General features: G+C 47.0%; 1 protein-coding gene across 1 annotated transcript in view; it reads right to left on the minus strand.

Annotated features, from left to right (window-relative positions):
• The window catches only part of Cdh26 (cadherin 26), a 52,295-nt gene that overhangs the window by 22,472 nt on the left and 6,324 nt on the right, over nucleotides 1-23,499 (minus strand). Inside the window, exons 2-8 of the mRNA XM_057781047.1 lie at nucleotides 16,821-16,925; nucleotides 14,024-14,185; nucleotides 7,013-7,160; nucleotides 5,214-5,380; nucleotides 4,576-4,704; nucleotides 3,035-3,220; nucleotides 1,420-1,688 (exon numbers count right to left, since the gene is read on the minus strand). Coding sequence (XP_057637030.1) covers nucleotides 1,420-1,688; nucleotides 3,035-3,220; nucleotides 4,576-4,704; nucleotides 5,214-5,380; nucleotides 7,013-7,160; nucleotides 14,024-14,185; nucleotides 16,821-16,925 — 1,166 coding nt within the window. The remainder of the gene's footprint in view (nucleotides 1-1,419; nucleotides 1,689-3,034; nucleotides 3,221-4,575; nucleotides 4,705-5,213; nucleotides 5,381-7,012; nucleotides 7,161-14,023; nucleotides 14,186-16,820; nucleotides 16,926-23,499) is intronic.

Consider the following 23,499-nt stretch of genomic DNA (forward strand, 5'->3'; position numbering starts at 1 on the left):
ATGATAATGGACGGAACCTCTGAACAGTAAGCAAGGCACAATTAAACGCTAGCATAAGTGCCCTCAGCCTGTGCGGCCTGAGCATAACTCAGCCTGCCTTGGGGAAACACTTGGTGCAGGAGCAGACCAGTCTATGGGTATCAGAAGATGGCAGCTTCCCACTCAACACAGTGTGCCTCGGAATTGTGGGTCTTGACCCTCTTGTAGCAGATCCTAAAGGACTCTCTCACTTGAAGATCATCTTCCTACCTATAGCTTGTGAACCTGGAGCCATTTTAAGAGCTTGGCAGGACACTTCAGGGTTTCTGAGAGTGACTGGCATCAGATGGCATCCATTGGAACCACGTCAGGTTGCCAACCACTGTGCCTCTAGAGGAACCACAGTAAGGGATTCCTGTACTCAAGCCAGGAGCATGAAGCTCGGCAGAGAAAGGGCCAGAGAAGGGCAGCTTCTCCACGGGTTTCGTCTTCCTCATCTGGGAAAATGCTTTCAGCAGGGCCCACTGTGATCCCTCGTGGATAGTCAGTGGGTCATAGATTTTAAAGAGACTCTTTCCTCATGCACAACCTTAACAATTAGGGAAGGTTCTAGAAGTCCCTGTAGTTTTATGGTATTCACAAGCCAGGAGTAGAAACTCAAGAGTTCATCCATAGATCATCTAAGACCAAAAGCAAATTTGGGCATGAAAAATAACTAATTTCAACCGAAGGACATTAGAAAGAGAAAACACTAACTGTGGTCTGTGAATGCCACCTCTACCCTGGCATAGAAGACACAAACGATACCTTGACTAAGCAGGGTCTGAGGTCACACTGTAGGGTTCCATCACTGGCGTGGTCAAGACATGGAGACCGACAGGAGAGTGGTGGCTGCCAGGACTGGATAAAGGAAGTGAGGAAATGGACTGGAAAATAGGTTGAGGGGAGGGGCTTGGGGGAGGAGATCTGGGGAAGGGGACTTGGAAGGGACCAGGGGAGCTGGCTTTACTGGGTACACAGATTCTAGGTGGTGTATGAATGTATTCAGTGCCATGGACTGAACTCTTATAGTGGTACACATATATACCTCATTAAAAAGATTTGACTAAAGTATTTCATTTAAAACAATAAATATTATTAAGAGTATTTATCCAGAAGCAAGAGAGATAGGATATCTGGTAAAAAGAGACATAGAAACGTGTTACAAAGCATTTTTGTACAAAAAAAAGACTCTAAAGGATCAAGGAGGGGATAAGTGGGGGGACTCCAAGAGGGTGCTACAGGGTGAGGGTGCTAACTGGGTTAGTCCAACCAGTTTACCAGGTAGCTTTACATTTTTACTCCTGGGACTGAAACAGTCTCAGGAACGTTCTCCAACAGCCAGGTGGCCAACAGTCCTCACCCTGCAACCAGCCTTGCTGCCTGCTTCTCTGTGCCCACCTTATCTGGCTGGCGACTCTGTCCGGGTCTGTAGCTTTAAAATCTCCCAGCTGGATGCCCGGCCCGGCTCCATCCTCCTCGCTGACGATGAAGCTCCTGGGGTGAAAGGCTGGTGGGTCATTGGTGTCCACCACCTGCACGCTCACAGTGGTGCTGGCCATGGCCTTTGTCGAAGGCTGTGCCTGGCCCTCCTCACAAGAAAAGAGCGGCTCCTGATTCTCCACAACAATGCCGAGGCTGTGAGCTGCTTGAGTTTCATAATCCAGAGGCTGCCGAGGTAAGAGAGGGCTTGATTAGTGCCCACTGCTCCCCTGGCTGGAGGACGCTTAGCAGAGTCATCAGAAACCCAGCGGTGGGAGGAGGTGATCAAAAGCCAGCTCCCTTTCACCGGACCACACAGAGCCACCCTCCATCAGAGGGTGATGAAAAATGCAAGAAAACCCAGAACTCATGAAACATTCAAGTCTTAACTGTGGCACAGGAAGAAAAAGAAATCAGAGGAACTTGGAGAAATATAATACTAATGATCATAGCTACTCAGGGTACAAAGTAGCCTGGGACTTGGAAGGACTCAGAAGCCAGGAGGGTGACAAACTCAATGGCAGGCAACTGTGCAGCGGGTTGTCAGATACTTGGTATTCACAGTGTGGTCTGCGGCTCCTAAATGTTTCCTGGATCTTATGCAACTGACAGGCAGAATCCCGACTCTACCCAGAGGCACTGACTCTGGCCCGCCCTTCCAGTTGAGGTAGTTGTTCTGTGCTGGAGGTGCTGGCCATTCTTAGGTCTCCTTGAAAGCCACAAAGACTAAAAAGCATCAGCGCCCACCTGCCCCTGTCAGGCCCACTCTTCTCAGCTATGACTTTATGTAAAGGATCTCTCTGCTCTTTGATTTCCTCACCCATAAAACATGGCCATAATATCCTCCTCCAGGGCCAGCTTCCCTGAGCTCAACGCCCATTACAACCCACACAAATGCCCCAATATTTACACTTCAACGGTTTAAGATGTTTTAAACCTGGGAGATTAAAAGAAGAACTTTTCATTAGAGAAATATTTTAAAGGATGGGGGGTGGCCCAACTAGTCCCACACTTGCCTAGCATGCACAAAGCCCTGGGTTTGATCCCCAGTACCACGTAAAGCAAGTATGGTTGTGTATGTCATAATCCCGGCCCTCCAGAGTTAGAGACAAGATGAGAAATTCGAGGGAATCCTCTACTATGTAATGAGTTCAAGGCCAATCTGCAATATTTGAGACCCTGGCCCAAAAAATAAATATTTTTTAAAGTTCACTTTTTATCACATCAGGAAAAGAAATAATAAAAACTCCAGCCTTATGTGAATGTGGTAGATTTTGTCTGTAACAACAACAACAACAAAAGGTGTCAAAGAACTCGATAGCGTAAAACGTCTGCTTCTTGTTGTTACTGCAGGAGGAGCCCTTGGCCTCCACACAAAGGGCTCAGATGGTCCTGTGTTCTTCTAAAGGTGGCACAGGGCACACTATGCATTCCGCACACAGTGAGCGCTAAGCAGGTACTAACCCCTTAGTCATCATGGCTTGTCCTCCGGATGGGGACCATGGCATCCTCCACCGCCTGACCCTGACTTTACCTTGATGACATTTAATACTGCTCGGTTGGTCTCAGGGTCAGTCATGATGTCAAAATGCTCCTCCTCATTGCCATCCAGTATGTGGAATTGTGCTCTCCAAGCTGGTGTAAACGGGGAGTCTCCGTCTTGAACAGGGAGATCCAACACGCCCCATGCGACTTCACCTTCAGAAATCTGAATCTCATACTGGAAGAAATCATCACCATGTCCACGTCACAGACTCAAAGACACACCATAGAGAAGAGGGCAGGGGAAGGGCTGGGTCCTCATCGAGACACCCTTGACCTTCAAGCATTTGAATGCCTCCAGTTATATTAGGGACACCATGAAGTCGGGAGCATGCTTCTTCCTAAGAACGGCATCCCCTGAGACTCTGTGCCTAAGGCTGGATAAGTTTAAAGAGAGTCTTCAGTCCAACTCAGTGCATTCTTCCACTGAGAATTTTTAAGATGCAATACACAGCCTAGGCCACATGTCATAAGTATCCTAGCTCTTCCACAATGGGGAGAGATTTATTTGGATCAAGGGGACCATCTTTCCAGCATACACAGTTCCTTGAAACAGCTCATTTTTCAGTAGTTCTTGTAGAGAGTCTCTAAGCAAGCACGGCAAGACAGTGAGGTATTTTTTTTCCAGGCTTACTTTTGAGCGCATAGATTTTTCCTAAACCAGGGAAGAATTCTGACACAGGCTTAACTGGAACATTATTTTGTCATTGGAATAAACTTTTGGAAGAGGAGTTTTCACTGAAAACATTCCATGTTGGTTTATGTAATTAAAATATTTTAATAACCCATTTTAAAATCAATTGGTTGAATCATTATGCAACAGTCAGTACACACTGGTAAAATAGTAATAATAATAATAATAATAACATTCCCAAGGAGTTGAGAATGGAATGCCTGTGTTTGGGGAGGAGGTCAGGCAGGAACTAGAATAAATAAGTTCATTAAGTAGAACACCACAAGGCAGATAAATGAACAAAGGGCTTCGAGTATCCAGGAGGGGTACAGGGTGTTGACTGGGTCATCAAGGAAAACTCCTCTCAGGATCAATTTGTGTGTGCAGGAACATACATATGTAGGAGCCTCCTTCCCCCGCGCAAACACACTGTGAAAGTGTCAGTTCTATCCTTCTATCCGTGTTCCAGGGATGGAACTCAAGCCGTCAAGAGGGCAGCAAGCTCCTGTACCATCTTGATGGCTCCAACCTTGCTTCTGGAGACAGGTTTCACACTGAGATCTAGGACTCACCAATTAGGCAAGGAAGGCTGTGAATGACCCCATGGACCTTCATGCCTGGCCTCAGTGGACAGCACCATGCCCAGAGTTTTATATGAGTGGTGGGTGTCAAGCTCAGGCCTTCACACGTGGGAAGCAAATATTGAACAGATGGGGCTATCTCTCTACCCCAGTTTACTTTTTCAGTTTAGTTTACTTTGGAGTATCATATGTACTTTCTCATGACCCAGGAGAGATACGTAAGCCTAGGGCTTGGGGACCTTTGTAGAGGGCTTAGAATTCAGGCACCCTATGCCTTACATGGTCTTCCACAAATGTGGGCATATAGTTGTTGCCTTCCTCCACACTGACGTGAATGGTGGCTGTGGATGACAGGGATGGCTCTCCACAATCCGTCGCTCTGACTATCAGAGTGAACCAAGGAGCAGTCTACATGGGAAGGAAAAGGAATGTTAAGCCCCACAAACACGGGAGGGAAATATTAACAAGGACATTTCCTTCCAGCAATTTCTATAGCAAGGCTTAACCACAGAAGATTCCCAATTGCAAATATAGACCTCAATCTGGGGCTGAGGCATAAACAACACTCTGTGTGTGAGTGTGTGTGTGTATGTGTGTGTGTGTGTGTGTGTGTACGCCTGTGCACAATGCCAGAAGTTAACCTTGGGTGCTCTTCAGGCACTGTGCACCTTCATTCTTGATTCAAAGTCTCTCATGGAGCCCGAAGTTCACCATTTGGCTAGCCTGGCTGGCCAGGAAGCCCTAGAGAGGAACCTTTCTCTGCCTCTGCAGCTCTGGGACAACAGGCACACCGCCACAGCACTAGTTTACACAGGTTCTGGGGCTGAAACTGGGTGGTCCTGCCAGGGCAGCAATCACTTTGCTGACAGAGCTAGCTCACCAGCCCCGGTGCATTCAAATAATAAAATCTACATAACCTCATATTTTAAGCATCCCGAGAGTCGTACTTCTCCACTGATGAGATCAATCCGAAAGCCACTTTCTCTCAGTAATGGTGTTTGAGAAACGAGGAAATAAAGGACTTGAGAATTTGGAGTGTTTTCTTGATCCAAATCGACCGTTAACAACTGAAAAATAGGTTGACCTAGAAAGAAGTTTTTAAGAATGTTATTGCTGGCTGAAGGTTGTTTGCCAAAGTAGAGAGAGGGAAGAACCTTTGAAAATGGCATCAGGGCACACACCAGAATGGATGAGATATTTAAATGAAAAAATCAGCATACAGACACACTATGAAAAATAAAGGTGGCTATTTAACTTAGGGTAAACTTCAAGGAGCTTTCTACCTAGGACTGCTGTTGCAGAAGAGGGCGGGGGTACAACTGATACATGAAGTTTTTAAATGTATAAAAAATACAGACAAAATTTAAAAGTGAGTGATAAACACTTGAAATGCATGTGCCAACTATGTGTTCTACACATAGAAGAAGCAAGTTTTGATCAGGAAGCAAATGGCAAACATATTAACAGGAAAGGGATATTGATTAAAAAAGAAAAGGCTGAGAAATGTGTGAAAATGTTCAGCCACAGGAAATATGTACAGACAACACTTGGTGTGCTCTCGCGCTCTGCCACTGAATAAATACTTGGCCCTCTTCAATTCGCCACCCGTCTGAACCAGCCACTCTTCTCCCCTGAGCGTAAGCATCGTGAGTGATGTCTGAGAGCAGCACAGGCCGGCTCAGATACCTTCCTCAAACAGTTTGCAAAACCACTTTTTAAAAGGCATCAACCAAACAGTCAGACACAGGAGACCAAGGGAGATATCTCAAAACTCGCCCACCAAAGATCTAGTGTGCCAGATGTGCAGGCAAACGTGGCAGGAGAGTATGTATATTGTCTGTATGATGGGGGCACGCGTGCCGCGGGGCATGTGGGGTCTCAGAACAGGTCTGTGGAGCCGGTTTTCTCCTGCTGCCTTCACAGGAGTTTCAGGGTAGACCGTGGAGCTTTAGGCTTTAGCAGCGCTTTCCCAGAGGGCCTTCTCACAGACCCAACCCAGCTTTTCAAACCAGAAAGCATGCCCAGACAGAAAGAGATTCCCAGCATCTGTGAACGTTTAAGGACTAATACATGTACATTTCCTGCTCTAATAAAAAGTACATATGTAAGTGTGTATTTACACTCATATAGAACACCTGACAAGGCATGAACATACACAACACAACTGTGGGTAAACATGCGTGTAAAACCCAAAGGAAAAAAGTCCTAAAACTTCTGAAAATGCTTCCTATTCCAATGGCTTCAGGTCTTTAAATTTTCCAAAGACTATTTTACAATATTAAATACTGCTTTTGATATAAAAATAGATTCTCCTTCTAGGAAAATTAGTTTGGCATGTAAAGATTTATTTTCTGAAACCCAGAGGCCAAATGTCATGTCCCTATCATTCTGCAGATGAGACACTTGCCGAGCCCCTGGTGAGCCTGCCATGGCTCCATCTCTATCTCTCGAGGTGTGGCTTTGTTGTTAGGCTACATTTACATGCCTGCTCTTCCAGATGGCACAATTTCCACATCCTTCCACGGCCAACACAGAATGAAGCTAACAGAGAGCAAAGCCTTCAGCGACTCTGGGCCTGCGACCTTTTATGTGAGCAGTGAAAAGCCTTCCTGAGTTACCTGGATCAAAGTCCCCATCACTATCAAAGCAAGAAGCGGGGGAGCCACACAGGGCAAAGAGAGAGGCATACTCACACAGTGGAACACACCCAACACACCTGCAGCGTGGCTCTCTTTCACACTGATGTTAAATTCCTTCTTGGGAAACTGGGGTGCGTGATCATTCACGTCTCTGACTCTAATGTTGAAAATCAGGGATTCGTCCACCACTTTCCCTGTGGATCGATCCACAGCATCAAAGTAAACCTGGGGAGCAGAGAACTCTGTAAACAGTGTGGGTGGGTATACCCAAGGGCGCTGATCAAAGAACCATTAATGCCAGATGTGTAGTGCAGTTCCAAGGACCTGCCTCAGCGCCATGCTCCCCCAGCAAGGCTCCCGCAGATCAGCTATGCGAAGATTTGGGGGAAAACCCCAGTCATTATCAAGGTCAGACTTGGTTTCTCCATTTGAGTAGACCCGAGCAAGGTGCTGGAGAGCTGTTTCTACAGTTTATCAGTGTTGTCTTGAGAAAGGAAGAGACAGTTACTATTACTGGGCCTTGAGAATAATAGCCAAGACCTATAGGTTTTGGAGAAAGGGACGCCCAGAGGAACCAATACAGTTGTGGACACATCAGTTCATAGAGAGTCAATGTCCTTACTAAGGTAGTGAAGAGAAATGGCCACGCCTCTCCAGCTTGTCCAGGAGTCCTACCTTGCCAGAGGCTAGTAAGTTAAGCTTTTATATTGAGAACGTTTGGGAAAGTTAAACAAATTAACCCAGATAGAAAGGAGGAAATAACAAGAGATCAGAGCAGATTATCAATGAAATGGAAACCACCAAACAGCGGCCATGGTTGATTAAACTAAAAACAGTCTAGAAAAATTGATGCATGGGATGGGGCACAGAGAACAGACAAGGGAACGAGGGAATCCAGATCAGAAGTGAGAGAACAGACATTACTACAGATCTTAGATGTGTAAGACAGAAACCCTTCTCCCTTAAGTTGCTTCTTATCAGGGAATTTTACCACTACTTCAGAAATGAAATCAGAACACACATACACATGCACACACACACTATACACACACACACACACATGCTTGCACCCACACACATATGCACATGCTCACACACACATACGTACCCACATGCATATACACATGTACACACACACACCTACATAATGCACATATGGCACATTCATGTGTCTACACATATACACACATGTGCAAACACATACATGTGTGCCTGTAAATTTTTTTTTATAAAGAAACAGTCTGAAAGGGCTATAAACCACAGGAGTCCAGCTCCATAACAGCCTGGAAATGGCAAATTTATGGATAATTAAAAGGGTAATAAAAAGCTTGTGGTTCTCAATAAGGGTGGGGTGAGCAGGTGGAATGTGGGGGATTTCAGAGCAGGAAGCTACTCCACAGGAGCCTGTGGGGGGGAGCCACCGTTATCGACCCATGCCACACAAAACATCAAGAGCACACCTGGACAGAGACCAGGCAAGCCATGGGCTTTGGCTGGTGATTCTGTAAAACCCTGGCTCCCCAGTTACAACAGAAACAAACCACACCAGGGCAAGATGCCGGCCGCGGGGACCTCGGGAAACTCAACACCGCGTGCTGTGCTGTTCTTTCACAAATCTGAAAATGGTATAAAAAGCACAGCCCACTAGTTACAGGGTGTTCTTGATTACAATATTAAAATAAGGTAATGTTGACTACGTAACTTAAAATAGGCCATTAATCATAAAACAGAAGTTGGGAGGTAATAAATCTATTTCTAGAAATTGATCTGCTTGCATGTTGAGATAGGCACATGTGTATTTTCAAGTGACTGTAACCTGCTTCACCACTGTGTCCCCTTTGCCCCTGGGTGCAAGGGTTTGGTCTGTTGAAGGCAGGCAGGCCAGAGGGACGGAGCATGCAGAGAGCCTGCAGTTCAGTGGCAGCAAAAGGAACTGGATGCCCATGAGCTGCAGTATGGAGGTGCTCCCGAGAACAGAAGCCCTCCACCGCGGAACCCTGGTTGCAGGCACAGGATCCTGCTAGAGGTGTTAAGAAAAACGAGTTCCTTAAAGAAGAGCAAGGGGTTGCACGGGCAGATGAACCCCTCATACCCTGGCAGAAGCGCTAGGAAGCACGTTGTTCCCTCTGTGCCAGAGAATGATTGACTATTCAAGGTAGAGGAGCCCAAAGCCCAGCCAGCAGGTGGAGGCTGAAGCAGGGGTCTAACCTTCCGCTTCTTACCCCGGCATCTCAGAACCAGCGTGGGCAGCCTCAGACTCCTCAGGGTCAGCTTTCCCCTCCAGGAAGGCTGACGGCTGCTACAGGGCTCCTGCTCCTGAGCTACTCCGCTTCAGGGACTCTAGCATACATTTTTAAAGTTTTCACAAGCAAATTGGCTCTCTCCCACACTGCTGCTCCCTCGTCCTCCATAATTCATCGCGGTGCCGGCAGCTCGGCTCCTTAATCACCCTGACTCTTCGCTCTGAAACTGGGCCAACCGTAATCCTCCCACTTAAACAAGAACCGTGTGTTTGTTTGTGTTTATTATTTTATATTCCATTTATTATCCTAAAAGCTACATCTGAGACCTTTAGTTCTGACAGATGCCTGAGGGGCGTGAGTGCTGTTTATTCATTGGCAAGATGCTAAGAAATTCCAGGGGACTCGGTCACAATGCAGAAAGGAAATACCACCGGCTCTTTCTGAACGCGGACTGGTTTTCAGCCTTTTGTTACAGCCCGGAGATTTACACCCTTGGATGAACAAACCATGCAGCGCTTGCGTGACAGACCACCATATGGCATCTGTAATTACACGCACAAGAGCTATAGCCTCACACCCAAGCTAGCAGACGGAAGCATCCTAGATGCCAGAGGCACAGTGGGAAATCAGTTACACGCATGGCTTAGAAGTAGGTCAGAGTCTCGGTGCAGGGATGGTCAATACACAATTATTTGAAAGAACGTAAAAGAATGGACTGGAATGGGCACTGGTGTCCTATGAAACTGAGAAGGTTTAAAATAAGTAGAGAAGATTCCTTTACAGGAAAAAAAGACATTCTTCTCTTTATGAATCTATCATTAAATCATATTGCAATTCTCAGCAGATTTTTACAGATTTCTTTTAGGTTTATGACATGAACAGCTAGTCCACCTCCTCCACACTCCCAAACCCCAATTCTACAAGTTTCGTCTAATTTTAGGGAAGCACCCCAGGTTGTGTCCGGAATAGCATGCTTCTGGAGTCTCCCTTTGCAGCCTCAATGTGTTTGCGCGGTTTATAGCGGTGTCCTGTCTTTCCGTGATCTCAGAACCAATCATCAGCACTTGTGCAGAGAGGCAGCTGGTCAGAGTAAAATGTGCTGGGTGACAGGTGGCCTGGGCCACTTTCCAGTGCCTGGTGATCTCCACCCGATGTGCTCCTGACCCAGGAGAGGGATATTCTCACCATCATGGTGGATTTGTACCCATGCTCTGGAGGCTGAGCCTTCAGTGCAGTATGGCAGGAGACCCTCTGGAGCCTGCTCAGGCTTCTCTGCATGTGGCTTCTGGCCACTGTTAAGACTGAGGATCCCTGGCCTTACGGATGCCTGTGTGGCTCAAGACTCTGCCTCCATCTTTTCACAGTTAACTCCAAGTGTTCACCCTCTTCTGTGCCCAAATAGCCTTCTTCTTATTAGGACATTGACCAGTCCTGTTCCAGTACGACTTCATCTCAACTTGATTGCATCACAAGAACTCAGTGGTCTAGTGAGAACACAATCACAGCTGCCATAAATTGAGATTCAAGTTCATCTTTTTGGTGGGTGTGATTAGACTCCTGGACCCTGGAGAGAAGACTCCATTTTACCAGCCTGGTACCTCACCTGTCATTCAATGTACTTATCTGAGACACCACTCTATGAAGAGCCTTGCTCTTGACCTTAGAGAGATGTTCACGAGGGAAGCCAGGGTCTCTCACCCCTTAGAACCCACATTCTGATGGAGAGTTAGACTTTAAAACCAAACACAAATGCACAAATTCCAGAAAACTCTGACATCAAAGAGAAAGTGAGTTGGACTCGTGGAACAGAGGGCGCTGGGTGGATGGTGCCAGCCCAGAATTTCCACCCTATATTCTATGCAAATGAGAGGGCCAGGTGGCTTGATTTTTAATAGCATTTGCATATTTACATAAATGCACATAAAGGACCAGTGTAGGCGGCTGGGGAGATGGCTTAGTTAGTAAAACATCTACTATGCCAAAAGAGTTGGTGTTCCTAGGATCCACGAACAAGCCAGTCATAGTGGCATGCATCTGTATCCTAGCCCTGAGGATGTGGGGACAAGGAGGCCCTCCTAGCTAGCTGGACAGCCAGTCTAGAAAATAGGTGAATTTGGATTCAATGAGAGACCCTGTCTCGAAAATAAGGTGGACAGTAAGTAACAGAGGAAGACTCCCGACCTCCACATGCACAGGAACAGACATGGAAACACACAAACACCCTTTTACGCTCCCTACACATACAAACACACATACATACACATCCTACATACATACACCTTATACACATACATAAACACAGAAGCATGTACACACACACCTATACACACACCTATACACACATACACCTACACACACACATACACACAGAAGCATGCACACAGATGAACACATACACCTATGTACACATACCTACACATACACCTACACATACACACATACATGCACACACATTTATACACACACACACAGAGCTACACACACACACCTATACATATACACACATACACATATACTTACACAACACACCTACACACACACAGAGTCGATGTAAAAAGACAAATATGATCTTGACGACATGGTGTAACAGGCCCCAGACCTCTGTACAACCGACTCCGTGATGGAAGTACCCTTCAGGCCTTGGAACCCAGGCAGAACCACCTGCCAGAATAGGAACAAAGACCTCAATCCACCAAAGACCATAGTTTGGGGAAAGCCCCTGAATATACTAGCCATGCTTTTCAGCTCCTGTACTTCCGTTTCTGGCTAAATTCCTACTAACTGAGGTGCGTCAACCTAGGATGTGGGTTTGTATTTAAAAACTCACCCTAAAAGGCTCAGGACTGCACTTGGGTCCTGAACACACAGTGTAGTCATTGGCTGGCTTGACTGGAACCACATGGTCTGCTCTAGTGGGTATCTTCCTCTCTCTCTCTCTTTCTCTCTCTCTCCCTCCTTCCTTCCCTCTCCTTCCACCCCCTCCCTCCCTCCCTCTCCCTCTCCCTCTCTCTCTCTCTCTCTCTCTCTCTCTCTCTCTCTCTTTCACACACACACACACACACCAGTGAGATGCCTGTCCTGTTGGAAGAATGTCTAACATATACACCTTTTTGTTCTAAATGGTGCCTGGGAATTATCTGTGACTTGCACAGTGTCTTAGGGTTGCTGTTGCTGGGATCAAACACCATGACTAAAAAGCAAGTTGGGAGGAAAGGGTTTATTTGGCTTACACGTCCAGATCATGGTCTATCATTGGAGGAAGTCAGAACAGGAGCTCAAGCAGGGCTGGATCCTGAGGCAGAAGCTGATGTGGGGGGCGGGGGGTGACGATGCAGGATGCTGCTTACTGGCTTGCTTCACATGACTCACTCAGCCTGGCAGAGCCCAGAACTACCATCCTAGGGATGTCGCCACCCACCACACATAGGCTGGGCACTCCCTCATTGGTCACTAATTGAGAAGATGCCTTACAGCTGGATCTCATGGAAGCATTTCCTCAACTCTCCGATGATTCTGCTTTGTGTCTCGTTGACACACATAAGCAGTTAGTACACACAGCTCATCCATCCCAACCCCAAGTTTCACAAAACGCTCCTAGAGATGGGGCTCTGTGTTACCAGCTTCCAGGCACCAAACACATCCAGCCTGTGACGTGTCAGACATTTAAAGCAAACAAACTGGGGCTTTGGTCTGGTTCAGTCTCGCTGGGGCTCTTCCTGCTGCTGTGCACCATAGCCACGCCTCTCAGCACCGCAGCTCAGCACAGTGACCCAGCCTCCCTTCAGGGCTCATCAGACACACAGACTGTCTGGTCCCATCCGAATGGACGAGCAGTTTGCACTGTGTGTGTTAATGTGTATGTGCACACGTGTGCACGTATATGGAGTTCAGAGGCCTACATCAAATGTCTGGCTCAATCTCTCCACAGTATTTTCTTGAAAGGGGGTCTCTCTTTCATTGGGAGCTCACCAATTTTGCTATATTGGCCGGCCAGAAAGTTCTAGGGATCCTCCTGTGTCTGTGTTCCCAGCTCTGATGTTACAGGTGCACACTGCTTGCAGATCGTGGGGCTAGAGAAGAACCACAGAGTCAACTTTGCAGCTCGTGGAGTTTGGTTTGGGGAGAATTCCTGTCTCTTTAAAAACCAAGGAGGCACCTGGTGGTGACTTTAAGGCTTATATTTTGTTGTATATATAAATATTTTGAGGCTACTGGGGGAATACTTCATAAATTACCTTTCTCAGATAGCAAACACCATATTCCCACCCTGGTGGGATTAATTGACAGCCAAGCCCTGTTCCCACAAGTTCCCTGGAACAAAGGATGACAACCCTTGTAGCCAGCAGAGACTGGAACATGATACACCACCCCGTGACTTGAGGCTCTTTCTCTGTAATTTTCTTTCCTGGTTTGGAACCTGAATTTCAACTGCACAGAAAGTCATGAAGTGATAAAAACCCTGAGTACACACGGACCTCGATAACTTGTCAGTAAATCCTCCCACAGCAGCTACCAGGCACTTCCGGGTTCTGTGTGTAGCCGCTCTCCACCCTCCAAATGTTGGCTACCGGAAACCAAATCGCAGCATTTTACAGACACTCTGTGGCTCCATCTCCACTTCCAATCTCTCTGTCCTGTTGGGTCAGTGATCTGAAAGCTTGTCAATCACACCTCACTCCCATTGCATCAAACTTTAATGGCGACTCCAAAATTAGCTACGTCCCACACGTGCCTCCAAAACCGGGCACCCTGAAAATGTACTAAGTTCCCAGATCCGGACAAAGTTCAACATCTTACAAGAGCTTTGCACTAAACACAAGGTTAGACTAGATCCATTTTAGATACCAGAAAAGACGGTGTCACTTCTCGGTCCACGGCACGGTGCACGTATACTTTTCCACTCTGGTGATCTTCTATAGAGAATAAGCCGATCTCGGGAAATTCATCCACGCCAGGCCCTCTGAGTAAGTACATCAGGGACACATTATTGGACATATTATTGAACAGCTGGAAAGAAGGAAATCAGAAAAAAAATTAAAGGACTCTGCCAATAAATCATGGTGAGCTTCAGACATCAAGGCTAAGAACCAAGGCATCTTTCAGGAATCTAAGCAAGCATCTCACTTCTAAGGGGCTGGGCTAAAGAAGCAGAGGGCTCAGCAGAGATGTGGGAACAAAGATATGGGGGCAGAGGCTGGAGAGGGAGCTCCATGGTTAAGAGGGCTCTGTTGGGAATATTATGTTAAGGTGTAAACAGAGATTGTGCATTCATTTTGACTGCCCATACCCAAATAATCACACAGAAACTATATTAATTACAACATTGGCCAATGACTCAGGAATATTCCTAGCTAACTCTTAAATTAGTTCTATTATTTTATATTTTACCACATAGCTCGTGGTTTGTTACCTTTTGCTTCTTGGGCAGCTACATGGCATATGCCTGACTCTGCCTTCTTTCCTCCTCTATCTCTGCTTGGATTTCCCACCTTGCTATATTCTGCCCTGCCATAGGCCAAAGCAGCTACTTTATTAACTCACGGTAATAAAACATATTCACGGCATACAGAGGGAATCCCACATCATTAAGGTGTGTTACTTTTGCTTATGTTGCATTTGTTTAACTCTGTGAAGCTGTGATATTTTGCCTGTCTAGAACATCTGATAGTCTAATGAAGATCTGAACGGCCAATAGTGAGGCAGAAGTAAGGATAAGTGGGGCTGGCAGGCAGAGAGAATATATAGAAGGAGAAATCTGGGTTCAGAGGAGAAGTAGCCAGAGAAGGAGGAGGACGTTAGTGGCCAGTCACCCAGCTACACAGCAGTCCATGGAATAAGAGGAAGATTTACAGAAGTAAGAGAATGGAAGAAGCCCAGAGGCAAAAGGCAGAGAGGATAATATAAACTAAGAGAAGTGGTCAAGAAGCAAGCCAAGCTAAGGCTGGACCTTTGTAACTAAGAGCAAGACCCCTTATGTGATTCATTTGGGAGCTGGGTGGTGGGCCCCCGAAAGAATTCGAAGAACTTAACGTACTACTGCAGTGTTCAGCGTTCAGAAAGCGAGAGTTTGTTTCTCAGTTCTGTATAGCTTACGACTGCTTGTAACTCTAGCTCTGGGAGGTCTGCAGACAGAGATCTACCCCTGACCTCTGCAGACAGCCGCTCACGTCTGCAAAGCCATACAAGGACATGCAGACACATGTCATTACAAATAATAAAAATAAAATCTGTACAGGAGAGCTGACTCAGTAGTTAAGAGTCCTTACTTTTCTGTCCTTGCAGAAGACTGGAGTTTGGTTCCTAGCACCCATTTCAGGAGGCTCACAACCACCTGTAACTCCAGTTCCAGTGAGATTCTAGTCCTCTGGCATCCACAGACACCTACACTCATATACGTGAAGGCACTTGAGCACGTGCGTGCACGCACGCGTACGCGCACACACACACCCAATTAAAACAAAAATAAGTCTTTTAAAAAATAAATTAAAGATATTGGACTGGAATAGAGAAGCTGGAAACAGCATGGATGTTTATGGGATTAGAAACACCACACAAAGATGCCCATCCCATGACCTCAGACATCTGCTGCCCAGGCTGTGGATGTGTCCTGCCTGGAAAGTCTGGCAGCCACACTCTTAAGTGAGAAAGGCAAGTCACAGAATGGAACATGTGCTGTGATCTTGGTCCTTTACACACTCACATTCCTAAACCTGCATCAAAATATCTGGAGGAACACATACCAACTTGTTAATATGGGCAAGAGAGAGAGAGGTCACACATAACTTTTCATAAAGAGAAGCTATGAGCAGCCCTTAGCTGACTCTTATTCTTTTTTAAATAAATTACTACATCATCGTCATCATTCGTGTGTGTGTGTGTGTGTGTGTGTGTGTGTGTGTGTGTACTCATGCCAGTGAAGACCAGAAGACAACTACCAGGAGCTAGTTCTCTCTTTCCTCCACCTGGGTGCTGGGAATCAAATTCAGATTGTCAGACATGGCAGCGAGCACCTTTATCCACTGAGCAATCTTGCCCCTCACCCCAAGTGATGGAATTTTACAGGTGTGTACCACCATACCCTATAGCAATACAGGCCTTTAAATAATCTCTCCCTACAATCAAGAGTAAAATAAAAATAAAATAAAGTAAATGTGCCAGGCAGTGGTGGCACATGTTTTTAATCCCAGCACTCAGAAGGCAGAGGTAGGTGGATCTCTGTGAGTTCAAGACCAGTCTGGTCTAACGAGTGAGTTCCAGGACAGGCTCCAAAGCTACAGAGAAGCCCTGTCTCAAAAAAACAAAACAAAACAAAAATGCAGGGGGCCAGTGAAGCAGAACTGCACATAGAGTCATTCTCATTCAGCAAGAGAGGGAAGACACCAATCTCAAGGTACACACGCAGATGGTCCCTAGAAATCAGCCATCAGAGTCCTAGCCAGTGTCCTGCCTGCTTATCTTCACCACCTGGTTGTAAGTCAGGCAGGCACACAGTAAGGCAGCTGCCAGAATCCACTCTATAAAGAGGGTGTGATCCCGGGTTCTTTCCCCAAAGAAAAAATCAATAAATGCTAGCAGGAATCAAGACCCCACTCCTCCTTCCAGAAGGGACTTACTGCTCACAGAGGCCAGAATATGTCCTTACCTCCCCAACCAGTTTGGGAAAAGGCCCTGGGTCTTCCTCCTCCAGCTCTAGGGTGGTGAGAACCCATCTTCTCTTGGATCTCCGAAGAGGCTGATGGTTCTGTCCCTACAGGGCATAGGATGGATCAGTGAAGATGGAGTTGAGCCTGGCAGCTGGGATCTGTAGTATCTGAGTGTCATAGCTGGGCACTGAGTAGACTCCGCATAAGCCTCCTGTCTCTTGTACCCAGAGCAACCACCTGAGCTTGGCCATTACAAGTATCTGTCCTCTTAACAACTGCTGTCATTCCTAAAGGTGAGGTACAGGTTACCTAATGATTTCACAAGGCTTGCCAGATAGCTTTGGGAGCTATGCAGACATGGCATTACAGACCATTCTCTACCGGGTATGAACGTGTGGCCTATGACAATAAGCCAAGAGCCTAATACAGAGAAAGCATTCCCTTCATTAGTCTCTCAGTTTTCCTGAAATCACTGACAAAAATGTTTCCATTTGTTGCCAGCAGGCTTTTAATGCTAAAGTTACTAGTCTCCCTTTTAACCAATATGTATATATATAGACACAAGACTCTGAATTGAGGCAATCCATCCTGGAAGGAAGCTCATTAAAACCAGGAAAGAAACAACTCACAAGTCTCAGGAAATCCTTGAAACTTACAGGATTCACAAGATCCCTCCCAGATTTCAGGGTTATATAAGTAGCAAGAAGAGATAATTAATGAGGAAGTGGTGAGGACAAGCCTGCAGCTTGCACCGCTGACTGTTTTCTGCTCTTCCCAGTTAGGCATGAAGGCCTCACTGGCCCCATGAACAGCACCTGGGCCTCTAGAGGACCACATGGAGCTGCAATTCTTTGTCCCACAGAGCCAATGTGAACACAGCACTGAATAAGTCAGTCCCACCCATCTGTGGGCAAAGGGCAGATTCTTTCATTAGAACTGACTTCCAACCCCACCGATGTGATCAAGACAGTCATCAGCTTCTTCTTGAAAGCTATTAATGACTCTGTCTGACCTTAAAAGCAAAAATGACACTAACTAATTAGTGCCATTAATTAATGTCCTTATCAGTGTCCTACAGCAATTGCCTGAAGTAGCACAAATACTCGTAAAGAACCTCTGCATTTAGATTTTTGGTTCCTGGTTCTAGGGATACAACTCAGAGGCTCCTCCTGGGTGCTAGGCAAGCCCATGCCACCGGGCTACATCCCAGCCCCTGCGTTTAGTGTCAGTAGCTATGATTTCAGGTTCATTGCATATCCATTTATGATCACCTTGTCCCTAACCCCAGGGGAAGTGCTAGGAGCCTATTGAGTGGCTGCCATTACAAGATGGCGCTTGGCCCCGGCCTCGCTTGCTGGACAGCTCCATATTAGGCAATGCAGTGGAACCGTGCCTCTCGTATGTGCAGTGACGATGATGTGCTTAGGGCCAATCCCGTGGCCAGGAGCATTGGCAGGCGCGCATCGGCCAATCCAGGCACGACTCGTTCCCTTACCCCCTATATAAGCAGCTGCCGTTTGGCGCTCAGGGCCCCCTCGCTTCCACTCTCCCTTCAACCAAGAGGCTCCAATAAAGCGTGATTTGGGAAGAATCCTCGTCTGGTGGTCGTCCTTTCCTGCTGGTCAGGGAGTTCGCCGCAACTGGTGCCGGAAACCCGGGACACTGAGACAAGCTTTGGTACCGAGTGAGGGGCCAAAGAGGATTCAGAACTCGACACGCGGAGCGGCGACGTCGGTGAGTCTCCCAGGTATGATGATTGCTGGGGTTGCACCTGAGGTGTTTTGCTTGATCTTTGTGGCCCTCATAATTGTTATTTTTCTGTGCTGCTTTTGGTTGCACAGGGAAGGGAGGAGGACACAGCAAGCACACCAGGACAGCCTATCAGAGTCGGATTCAAAAGGGGGGGACTTAGGCAGGTCTAGACAGAAAAGAATAAAGATAAAAAAGGATAGTAAAAAGGAAAAGGATAGAAAGATAAAGGGTATACCTAGAGAAGAAACTCAAGAGGACCCTCAACGGGAGGAAGGGGATAAAAAGCAGAAAAACCGGCTTTACCTACTCCTCACAGAGTTCACTGACTTAAATTTGTCAGACGATGAACTCAGCTCACAGGAAGAGGGGGAGCTAGAGGAGGAGGCTGCTAAGTATGAGGAAGAAAGGTATGAGCGGGACTATCACCGTCCCCCAGCCTATAACCCACCCCGTGCTCGCGCACCGATGGAGGGTGTGTTTCGCCCCTCGGCACCGCCATTAGGTGTACAAGTGGCTGAACCAGGAAGGGGTTGCCATTATATTAGCCAGAGCACTTAGGCACGCTTAGCCTCAGCATACCCAGTGATGGAGGATCCTGTCACCCATGTCAAGACCCACTGCCTAGAGGCCTGGGCGGCTTGGGGCAAACCCACCCGCCTCAAAACTGACAATGGCCCTGCTTATTCCTCAAAAGTTTTCCGCGCCTTCTGTGCACAGCTTCAGGTGGAACATTCCACTGGCATACCCTACAATCCCCAAGGTCAGGGGATTGTGGAGAGGGCAAATAGAAGCCTTAAAGAACTCCTACAGAAACAGAAAGGGGGAATAGCGGAGATAGCTTCCCCCAGGAACAGAGTTGCACTGGCACTCTTTACTTTTAACTTTTTGATAATTGACGGCCGGGGCAGGACAGCTGCTGATCGGCATGCTGCAATGACCCTTGAAGATAAAGGAGAGGCCGTCATGTGGAAGGATGTGTTGAATAACAAATGGTATGGCCTGGATCCTGTCATCAGAAGATCCAGGGGAGCTATTTGTGTTTTCCCGCAGGGTCAAGAGGTGCCTCACTGGGTTCCGTGCCGATTGACAAGAACCATTAAGGATGATTCAATTGCTCCCCAGCCAATGGAGGAAGGCCATGATCCGGTTGAAGATGACGCCGCTGCTGTTCCTGATGATGGTGGCGATGACAATCCGGATTCAGGCGGAGCAGAGATGGGGAATACTGTCTGCCTTCCCTAAGCCGATTCCTGTTCGCCACAATGCCGTGGTTTTCCCCCGCTTTTTTTTTTACCAACAAGGATTTGGGCCTCCCCATGTTACAGGCTTTTTGGTTCAATGGAACCTTCTTAAAATCTGCTAACGCCCTATAATAAATGGCTCCTCTGCAGGGTTAATGGCAGTTGCTCTGATCTCTCCCCTTTTTTACTTCAGGGAGGGCAGGCTGGACAGAGCAACTTTAGTTGTGCTACCAATACCACTAATAAGTGCAAAGTGAGTAATGATACAGGCTATTCTGGGCTTCAATGGGCCCCCGCTAATTTCACTAGAGGCTGCAACAAAAGGTTTTCGGATATAAGGATTGTTTTTTGCATGCTGCATGGGAGAATGTATAGTCTGCCTTTGGCTAATATGCCGCCTCCGAGCTCAAACATCTCGAGATAAGGTTGCGGTTCTACAAGCGTTAGCCGCTTTGGAGAATGGCGATTCACCCCAAGTATGGTTAAAAGGCCAGTTGATTTGTTCCTTGCATAGCCTTTGCACTCTCAGGGAGAAATTCTCCATTGCACTGAGGAAGGTATGCATTTTTACTCTGAGTACTGCCTTTGCACCTCCCAGGAGTTTATTCCATTGCATGGGAGAAGGAGTACCAGGAGTTTTGGGCCTCCTTTGATCGGTCCTCGCATCATGAGGTGAGGACCTGAATGGGAGTAAGACCTTCTCACTGGCCTACAGAGAAAAACAAAAAGGGGGAGCTGCTGGGAGCCTATTGAGTGGCCGCCATTACAAGATGGCGCTTGGCCCCAGCCTCGCTTGCTGGACAGCTCCATATTAGGCAATGCAGTGGAACCGTGCCTCTCGTATGTGCAGTGACGATGATGTGCTTAGGGCCAATCCCGTGGCCAGGAGCATCGGCAGGCGCGCATCGGCCAATCCAGGCACGACTCGTTCCCTTACCCCCTATATAAGCAGCTGCCGTTTGGCGCTCGGGGGCCCCCTCGCTTCCACTCTCCCTTCAACCAAGAGGCTCCAATAAAGCGTGATTTGGGAAGAATCCTCGTCTGGTGGTCGTCCTTTCCTGCTGGTCAGGGAGTTCGCCGCAGGGAAGAAACCAAAGGACTGTGGTATGTTATCACTAACAGGAGGGATGCTCAACCCTGAACCTCCCCACTATTACCACTGAAGGAGATGGCGCTAACCTCATCTGGTCAGGGTTAGTGGAAAGCCGGACATGTGTGTGTAGGAGTCAATGTCAGTTGGTGGCGGGACTTAATTGGGCTTTTCTGCGTCCTCTCCTGTGCTTTATTTACAATAATTGCTATAATAATAGAACTTGGCATTTTCACTGGGAATCCCTAGTGTGTGATTTGTATTCCAACAGCCCCCCCGCCCACAAGCCCATATGTAAGACTGCAGACACACAAAAAGACACACCCTACAACGGGGTCCAAAGCTGGCAGTAAACTGATGTGTGTGTTTGCTTTAGATAAGACAGAGGCAGAGAAAGTGTGCACATGGGGAGCATATGGCAAGGCAAATGGGACAAAAGTTTAACAGCTGACAAATTCTCGGAAAAGGTATTCTGATGGGCCAAGAAGATGGCGCAGAACAGAAAGGCGCTCACTGCACAGGCCCGGTGTTTATCACTGCAATAGAAATCTTAAGGCACACGCACATGCACACGCCTGTGCACACATATTCACAATCACAGACTCACAAGATGCACCAAGGCCTGAGGGTAGAGAAACAGGGCGTGACTGAAAGGCCCAGAGCAGAGGACACGTCTGTGGAGTTCATTGCTTTAGCAAGCTGTCACTCATGCTGGGGTGGGGCTTATTGGTGACACAGCTGCCCAGGAGTTACCCATGCTCCTGCACACAATCCCTCACCCACGTTGTCCCAGTAAGGAACCCTTTCACAGACTCGCTGAGCTGGGTGCGGTTGGAATTATTTTTTTGTATGTTGCTGCCCTCTTGGTTCCAAGCCATTTCTGTATCCCCTGGAAAGTTACAGCACTAACGAAAGGCTCATTCCATTATATTCAGATTTCATATCGGAGGGGATGGTTGGGACATCAATACTGTCATGCTCGGTGTAGTCTCAAAAGAGAAAATCCAGAATTCCCTATTCAAAGTATTCAGATCATTCCAAATGCAAACATGTGGGAGGCCAGGATCTCCGCACATCCTTCAACTGAACAGCATTCACAACCGATTAAACACAAATGCGGGAGGAGAATCCAGCTGTCTTCCACTAAACCAGACATTCAAATGACTTGACAGAGTACACAGCAGCACTGCTTTTCTCATTAGGCAGAATCTGAAAAATACAGTCATTTTGAGTAAAACTCCGTTATTCATATTTGTGTGTGATGGGATTATTGTTCTCTTTAGTGAATTAAACATGACTAAGAATTGTCAGCTTTCATCTCTAACACATTATCAATAAATATAACTCAGGCAGTCAGAGTTGCTAGGACTTGAACCCAAATCACAAGTGCCACAGTCAGCAGACTCAGATTCCACCAGGTCACCACCAAGTGTGGCCACATAGAACACACGAGGTCTGTCTTAATTCAGGGTTATGTGGTGACACGGTGGGCTTAGAGGGCTCACAGGAAATGAAGACACATTCTACTTGTGTTCATTTCTAGGCAGCGACCTTCACAGTGGTGTGTGACATTACTGGGTCATTTTGTTTATGTCAAAGGTAACAGTGACTTTTTTTTTTACCTGCCACAGACTGTATTTCTATTTCCATCTATTTACCTAAAGGAGAGGAGTTGTCTGTGCACCGCGTGTATATTTTCATGGCAATGTATGTGAAGCATGGGGATCCTCCTGTCTCTTGTTCCCTCACCGTGGGATGGCAGGCGTGCACTGTGCGGAACTCATGTGTGCCCAGAGAGCATGTCAGTGAGAAGTGCACTTATGCCTCTAGTCCCAAAGAAGGAATTTTCAAAGTCTTTGACTACCCAAACCTTAAACCAGTGTGTTCAGATAGTGAGTGTTTCTTAATACTGGGAGATTTAAATACACAACTGAGGGGCTGGAGAGATGGTGGTTGGGCAGTTATGAGCACTGGCTGCTCTTACAGAGGAGGACCTGTTTTCAATTCCCAGCACCTACATGGTGACTCACAATCACTTGTAACTCCAGTTACTATAGTGATATGTATGATTTAATAAATAAAGCTTGCCTAAATATCAGAAGAGCAAAGCTAACACACTAGAGATCAGGCAGTGGTAGCGCATATCTTTAATCCCAGGATTTGGGAGACAGAGGCAGAAGGATCTCTGTGAGTTCATGGACACCCTGGGCTACCTAAGTGTTAGATTGGGAGCTTAGGCCCCAGCCCCTTGCATCTATCCTAGTCCCCTGACCCTGAGAGTTAGCACTCTGGACTCCAAATCCCAGCAGGTCAGGTCCTGACCCTCTCCCCTCCAGACCCCCTCCCTGGAGGGGAGGGGCTCAGGACCACTCCCACAGAATATTTAAGTGAACTCCCAAAAGAGGAACACGTGGTCTCTTTTCCTTCCTCCTGGTGGTTGTGTTTGTGGCCCCTCGGGGACCACCCGAGTGTGCAGAACACCCATTAAACCTGGTTATCTCTTAATTTGGTTTGTTTTGATTTGGCTTGATTGGGACTTTGCGTAGGCAGAGAGCTCACTTTAGGAAATATTCCTAACAATAAGATCAACACAGA

This window comes from Chionomys nivalis, chromosome 9 (genome assembly GCF_950005125.1).
Source record: "Chionomys nivalis chromosome 9, mChiNiv1.1, whole genome shotgun sequence".
NCBI classification, from domain to species: Eukaryota; Metazoa; Chordata; class Mammalia; order Rodentia; family Cricetidae; genus Chionomys; species Chionomys nivalis.